The sequence below is a fragment of the Crocuta crocuta genome, unplaced genomic scaffold, assembly GCF_008692635.1.
Source record: "Crocuta crocuta isolate KB4526 unplaced genomic scaffold, BGI_CrCroc_1.0 scaffold514, whole genome shotgun sequence".
Taxonomy (NCBI): domain Eukaryota; kingdom Metazoa; phylum Chordata; class Mammalia; order Carnivora; family Hyaenidae; genus Crocuta; species Crocuta crocuta.
Window position 1 is genome coordinate 159,370 of NW_027527950.1, and position 8,288 is coordinate 167,657.

Here is an 8,288-nt window from a genome sequence, read left to right on the forward strand (position 1 = left end):
TTTGGATACAAAGGAGCAGAAGGTTTATCTGAGGGAATTATAGTAGAAAATTTTACCAAACTGCGGTAGGAAATGGACGTCCACACCCAGGAGTCCTTCCACCAAAATCAACAAAAGCAGGCCAACATGGAGATATCTTCATAGGAAATTGGCAAAATATACATGTAAGGAAAAAAATCCTAAAAGCAGCAAGACAAAAGAGGTCTCTGACTAACTAGGGAAGAAAAAAATTGTGGCTGATGTCTCCATAGAAACCTGCAGGCAAGAAAGGAGTGGCACAATGTCCTTCATATGCTCAATTGAAAAATATGCAGCCAAGGAGGAGGCAAGATGGCGGAGAAGTAGGGAGCTCCATACATTTTGCCTGCAACCATCTCTCAAACAGAGAAGGCCTGAAGTCGTAGGACACTGAGCAACAGGAGTTTGGGAAGAGAAAGAGACAGAGCACACTGGGAAGGACACCTCACAAGTGCGTGAGTGCGAACTGGGGGAAGATAAAGGCGGGACGGGACCCAGAGACACAGAGGGAGGGAGGGAACCCAGCTCGCGTGCAGCTGTGGTGAGTGATAAACCGGCGAGTGGGGGCGAGCTGCCGGGTGTCCAGGGTAAAGGAAAGAAAACCTGAGATTGCTCATAGAACCGTCCCTGGAGAAGAGAAAAACCTTGGCCTGGAAAGAGTGTTTTTATCTCTGGCTGGGGTGCTGACTTTAAACTAGGTGCCCTGGTCCCAAAGGCGCCAGGAAAAACGGAACTGCCGTGCGCCCGGCACCATCCATGGTGGCGGCGGCCCCGTGAACAGGCAACAACACCTGCGGAGAAGGCGCCGGTGAAGCTGAGGCTGCGTGAGCAACAACACCTGCTGAGGCGGCAGCGAAGGCAGCGACCCACAAAAGCAGGACCAGCCCCCGGTATAGTGACAGCGGGTTGCAACAGTCGCCCTGTGAAGCAGCGGCGCGCTGCAACGACTCGGACTCTATGGATGACGTTGCTACATTCCCCCAATCTCACTTGGGTTGTATTCCTGCTTGACCCCGGTGGATGCGAGGCTGTGACACTTACTTACCCCACCCCCAACTAAAACACCAGGCAACAAGGAAGCAGCGACCTGCAGGACTGTTCAGATCAGTATAACAAAGCCCGCGGACTGGGCCCTGGAAACAGGCGGGGCATGGGGTATAGAACTCAGCCAACCTTCGCTACATCCTCAGCACAGGGAGATACGACCGAAGAAGTGATTTGCAAGGCTTGGTTGAGAAGGGAGTTGGGCGACGCCATTCTTCTCCCCACAAGCACCAAGGAGGGGCCTCAGGGAGGGCAGCCGACACAGTGGAGACAAGACCTGCCTACACCAAACCACGCCCATCCCCTCCAGATAGCTGTTTTGTTGTTGTTGTAGCTGTTATTACCTGAGCCTGGGTTTGTGTGTTTATTGGTTTTGTCTGTGTGTTGTATACCTGTGTTCCCTCTGTCGTTGTCTGTTCTCTTTTTCCAGGGCTGCCTCAAGAAACAAGCCAAACTAACATGGTGGAGAGTCCCAAATACGACTACCAGTAGAGAAACAAAATAACCAAACGCTCAATAAGAGAAACCAAAAGACACCATCCAAAGAACACTTCCTGAAGAGACAGGCCCTGAACAGTCAAAAGAGACCTCTCAAATAAAGCAGATCGCAGGGGCTGGGTGTAAAACAAGATTTTAAAAGTAACAAGAGACAGAAAGCTAAAGAAAATGACGAAACGGAAGGACTCTCCTCCAAAGAAACTCCAGGAAGAAATGACAGCTAGAGAACTGCTCAAAACAGATATAAGCAACAAAACAGGACAAGAATTTAGAACAATAATCATAAAATTAATCGCCAAGATTGAAAAAAGCATGGAGGACATCAGAGAAACTATGGATACAAACAATATGGAGCTTAAAAATAGTTATGGTGGGTGGCCTGGGTGGCTCAGTTGGTTGAGCGTCCGACTTTGGCTCAGGTCATGATCTCACGGTTCGTGGGTTCGAGTCCCACATCAGTTCTGTGCTGACAGCTAGTTCGGAGCCTGGAGCCTATTTCAGATTCTGTGTCTCCCTCTCTCTCTGACCCTCCCCTGCTCATGCTGTCTTCTGTCTCTCTCAGAATAAATAAAAAAACATTTTAAAAAATACTTATGGTGACTTAAAAATTGGGATAAATGAGATAAAAATAAACTGGAGGCGTCCAATGCACGGATCGAAGAGGCAGAAAGTAGAATAAGTGATTTAGAAGACTCTTATAGAAAAAGAAGAAACTGAGAGAAGAGAGGGAAGCTGATCCAGGAACATGAAAGAAGAGTTCGAGAGCTCGGCGATACAATCAAACGGAACAATATCTGTATCATAGGAATTCCAGAAGAGGAAAAGAGAGGGAAAGGTGCTGAAGGAGTCCTGGAACAAATTATAGCAGAGAACTTCCCCAACCTGGGGAAGGAAGTAGAAGATGAATTCAAGAGACACAGAGAACTCCCCTCAGATGTAACTTGAATCGATCTTCTGCACGACATATCATAGGGTAACTGGCAAACTATAAGGACAAAGAAAGAATATTGAAAGCAGCTAGGGAGAAAAGGGGCCTAACATACAAAGGGAAACCTATCAGAGTGGTGACCAACCCATCTAATGAAACTTGGCAGAGCAGAAAGGAATGCAGGAAATCTTCAATGTTATGAATAGAAAAAATATGCATCCAAGAATCCTCTATCCAGCAAGCCTGTCATTCAGAATAGAAGGAGAGATATAAGTCATTCCAAATAAACAAACATTGAAAGAATTTCTCACAACTAAAGCAGCCTTACAAGAAATCCTAATAGGGAATCTATGAGGGAAGTGTTGCAAGGAACAAAGATACCAGAGTCACCACCATAAGTATGAATCCCACAAAAAACATAATGAATCTAAACCCACATATTTCAATAATAACACTGAATGTAAAGGTGCTGAATGCTCCAATCAAAAGACATAAGGTAGCAGAATGGATAAAAAACCAAAATCCGCCTATTTGCTGTATACAATAAACGCATTTTAGACTGGAAGATACCTTCAGATTAAAAGTAAGAGGATGGAAAATATCTATCATGCTACGGGTAGTCAAAAGAAAGCTGGAGTAGCTATACTTATATAGGACAAACTGGACTCTAAATTAAAGACAATAACAAGGGATGAAGAAGGGCATTACATAATAATACAGGGTCTATCCATCAGGAAGAACTAACAATCATAAATGTCTATGCACGGAATATGGGAGCACCTAAATATTTAAAACAATCACAAAAAGAAACAATCTTATAGACAAGTATGTGCTAACAGCAGGGGACTTTAATACTCAACTAACAGCAATGGATAGATCAACCAGATAGAAAATCACTAAAGAAACAATAAACTTGAATGACACATTGGACCAGATAGATCTGACAGATATATTCAGATCTCTACATCCTGAGGCCAGGGAATTCACTTTCTTCTCAAGTGCGCATGGCACATTCTCCAAGATAGATCACATAATGGGACATAAAGTAGCTCTTAATAAGTATAAAAGAATTGAGATCATACCATGTACACTTTCACATCATAATGCTTTGAAACTTGAAATCAATCATAGTAAGAATTCTGGAAAACCTCCAAAAACATGGAGGTTAAAGAACACCCTACTAAAGAATGAACGGGCCAATCAGGCAATTAAAGAAGAAATTTAAAAATATATGCAAAAACATGAATATGAAAATACAACAATCCAAATTCTATGGGATGATGCAAATGCAGTCTAGGAGGAAAGTACATTGCACGACAGGCCTATTTCAACTTACTACATGGCAATGAGAAACAATGAAATCTGGCCATGTGTAGCAACATGGATGGACCTTGAGNATAAATATAAAAAAATTCGCAAGTGCAAAATTCAACAGCTCACCAAAAGGAACTAGAAGCAGATCAACAAGAGGACCCAAAACCTAGTAGAAGAAGAGAAATATTAAAATCATAGTAGAAATAAACAACATAGAGACCAAAGAAACAACTGAACAGATCAATGAAACCAAGAGTTGGTTCTATGAAAAAATAAACAAAATTGACAAACCTCTAGTCAGGCTTCTCGAAAAGAAAAGAGAGAGCACCCAAATAGACAAAATAATGATTGAAAATGGAATTATTACAACCAATCCCTAGAAATACAAGTAATGATCAGGGAATACTATGAAAAATTTTATGCCAACAAATTGGACAACTTAGAAGAAATGGACAAATTCCTAAACACACACTCACTACCAAAATTAACACGGGAAGAAATAGAAAATCTGGAAAGACCCATAACTACTGAAGAAATCAAATCAGTTATCAAAAATCTGCCAACAAATAAGAGCCCTGGGCCTGATGGCTTCCCTGGGGAATTCTACCAGACATTTAAAACAGAATTAATCCGAATTATTCTCAAGCTATTCCAAAATCGAAGAAAAACTTCAGGACTCATTTTATGAAGCCAGCATCACTCTGATTCCCAAGCCAGAGGGAGATCCAGCAAAAAAAAGAGAACTACAGGCCAATGACCTTGATGAATACAGATCCAAAAATCCTCAACAAGATGCTTGCAAATCGAATTCAATAGCACATAAAAAGAATTATCCACCAAGATCAAGGGGGATTCATTCCTGGGTTACAAGGCTGGTTCAATATTCACTAATCATTCAATGTGATACATCACATCAACAAAAGAAAAGATAAAAAACATACGATCCTGTCGATGGATGCAGAAAANTCTGATCCTATTCTCAATTGCCAAAAAAAAAACAAAAAAAAAAACACCATAAAGTACCTAGGAGTAAACATAACCAAGGATAAGAGATAACCAACCATAAGAGATCTGTATGATGAAAACAATAGAAAACTAATGAAGGAAATTGTAGAAGACACAAAAAATGGAAAAATATTCCATGCTCATGGATTGGAAGAATAAATACAGTTAAAATGTCATTACTACCCAAAACAATCTACACATTCAATGCAAACCCAATCAAAATTGCATCAACATACTTCTTAAAACTAGAACAAATTATTCTAAAATTTGCGTGGAACAACAAAAGACCCCATAGCCACAGTAATATTGAAGAAAATCAAAACGGGAGGTATCACCATCCCAGACTTTAGCCTCTACTACAAAGCTGTCATCATCAAGAAAGTATGGTATTGGCACAAAAACAGACACATAGACCAATGGAATAGAATGAAGAACTCAGAATTGAAACCAAAAATATACACCCAACTAATCTTTGACAAAGCAGGAAAGAGTATCCAATGGTAAAAAGAAAGCCTCGTTAACAGATGGTGCTGGGAGAACTGGACCAGTAAAATGCATAAGAATGGAACTAGATAATTTTCTCACACATACACAAAACTAAACTCAAATGGATGAAGGACCTGAACGTGAGACAGGAAACCATCAAATCCCTAGAGGAGAAAGCAGGAAACAACCTCTTTGACCTCCACCGCAGTAATTTCTTACTTGACACATCCCCAAAAGCAAAAGAATCAAGAGCAAAAATAAATGATTGGGACCTCATCAAGATTTAAAGCCACTGCAAGGCAAAGGAGACAATCCATAAAACTAATAGACAACCGACGGAATGGGAAAAGTTAGTTCCAAATGACAGATAAAGGGTTAATATCCAAAATATGTAAGGAAGTCACCAAACTCCACACCCGTCAATCAAACAACCCAGTGAAGAAATGGGCAGAAGGTATGAATAGACACTTCTCCAAAGAGGACATCCAAATGGCCAACAGACACATGAAACGATGCTCAGCATCCCTCCTCATCAGGGAAATACAAATCAAAACAACACTGAGATACCTCCTCACACAAGTCGGAGTGGCTAAAATGAGCAAATCAGAGGACGCTAGGTGCTGACGAAGATGTGGAGAAACGGGCACCCTTTTACACTGTTGGTGGGAATGTAAACTGGTGTAGCCCCTCTGGAAAACAGTGTGGAGGTTCCTTAAAAAACTAACAGTAGAACTCCCCTATGACCCAGCAATAGCACTGCTAAGAATTTACCCAAAGGATATAGGAGTGCTGACGCATAGGAGCACATGTACCCCAATGTTCATACAGCACTCTCAACAATAGCCGAAATATGGAAAGAGCCTAAGTGTCCATCAACTGACGAATGGATTGAGAAGATGTGGTTTATCTATACCATGGAATACTACATGGCGATGAGAAAGAATGAAATCTGGCCTGTGTAGCCACATGGATGGACCTTGAGGGTGTTATCCTGAGCGAAATAAGTCAGGCAGAGAAGGACAGATACCATATGTTTGCACGTGTAGGAGGATTAGGAGGAAGTTAACGGAGGACCAAGGGGGAGAAGAAGGGGGGAAATGGTGGGGAAGAGGGAGAGAGGGAAACCATGAAAGACTCTTGAATACTGAGAAGAAACATGAGAAAGATTAATAGTTCCATGGGGACAGGGTGAAGAAAGGAACTAAGAAGGAAGAATTCCAGGGGAACTATAAGAGATTTTAAAGGGAATTATGTGTTCAGTCTTGCTCATGTTGACTCACATCAGTGTTCTATCATATCACACACTCGGCATGTGCATCTCACTCTAAGTCAGGTACATCCATCAAAACTCTTACAAATAAACACAGAGATTACTCAGTAAGGACACAATGATAGTGACATGTTAAAGACTTAAAATTACACCTGCTTTGACTCTGATTCTCTATTTAAGGTCAACTCCAGAGCAAGTAAAATCGTCATGGACCCATTACAGAAAGTGTTCCACATTCCTCAGGAGCCTGCCCGCTCAGTCCTGCAGGTGGACTGAAGGAGGTCGTAGGTCCTGTAGGGAGGAGCACCGGCCCAGATCCTGGGCTCACGCTCACCACATACGTGCACTTGGACACCTCACCAGCCTCTACAACTCGGTTGTAGGTTCACATCTCCTTCTAGGATATGATGACACCTATACCCCACGAGTAGTGTGCAAATGTTAAATCAGAGTAACACATAAAGCAAAAGTGTGATCTCTGGAAAATGATAATAACAATTTTTATTTATCCAAAGCTGTCAATACACCAAACTAAAGAGATTTACATCTGCTCAGGTCACTGCCCTCTTTGTAACAACTGAATACATAGCTGCTTATATACACAGAGGAAATGCAAATCAGACCCGCCCTGTGCTGATTAAACAGGCCCAGCCCTGACTCTGCAGCTGGGAGAGGAGCCCCAGCCCCGGGAGTCCCAGGTGTTCCCATTCTGTGATCAGGACAGAACACAGACATCTCACCATGGAGATTGTGCTTGGCTGGGTTTTCCTTCTTGCTGTTTTAAAAGGTAATTCATGGCGAACAAGAGACACTGAGTATGTGAATGGATATGAGTGAGGAACACTAGATGTGTGACAGTTTCCTGACCAAGATGTCTTGTGTCTGCAGGTGTCCAGTGTGAGGTGCAGCTGGTGGAGTCTGGGGGAGGCCTGGTGAAGCCTGGAGGGTCCCTGAGACTCTCCTGTGCAGCCTCCGGATTCACCTTCAGTAGCTACGACATGAACTGGGTCCGCCAGGCTCCAGGGAAGGGGCTGCAGTGGGTTGCATACATCAGTAGTAGTGGAAGTAGCACATACTATGCAGACTCCGTGAAGGGCCGGTTCACCATCTCCAGAGACAACGCCAAGAACACGCTGTATCTGCAGATGGACAACCTGAGAGTCGAAGACACGGCCACGTATTTCTGTGCGAGAGACACAGTGAGGAGTCATAGGGTGAGCCCAGACACTAACCTCCCTGGAGAAGGGGATCAGCACCACCAGGGGGTGCACACTATGCACAGCTCTGGTTTATCTTCCCAGGAGCAGGGACAGATGGAGGTTACAGGCAGGTTTCCTGTCAGGTTCTGGGGCTTCCTCCCCATAGAGTAGTTTCCCCCAGGGAGCCCTTATGGACACATGATTTTGTGCTTAACTTTCAGTCTCTGAATGAGATACTTGGAATAGGAAACGTATACGAACATGCACAGAAGACAGAGGTGTTGGCACTAGCTTAATCCTTGTCACTAGACATGAATTAATTACAAATATCTTGAAGATCATGAAATGAAGTATTATAAGATTCCCTGTTGCACTCACTGTTTCTTGCACGCCCACCCAGCTCAGTGTGCAAGCTCGCTAGAATCCGCATACAGTGCATGGTGGACACGAAGCTGCAGAGGCGCCGAATATCTTCATCTAGAGAAGATAGATTCCTGGTGGGCTCATTGTTGGAAGCTTGTTCACT

General features: G+C 43.0%; 1 gene segment (V, D, J or C); it reads left to right on the forward strand.

Annotated features, from left to right (window-relative positions):
• The first annotated feature begins 7,239 nt into the window (after positions 1-7,239).
• On the forward strand, positions 7,240-7,933 carry LOC144221932 (immunoglobulin heavy variable 3-48-like). The segment is given in 2 exon segments: positions 7,240-7,350; positions 7,452-7,933. Coding segments are annotated over 2 exon segments (528 nt in total).
• Positions 7,934-8,288: the final 355 nt, after the last annotated feature.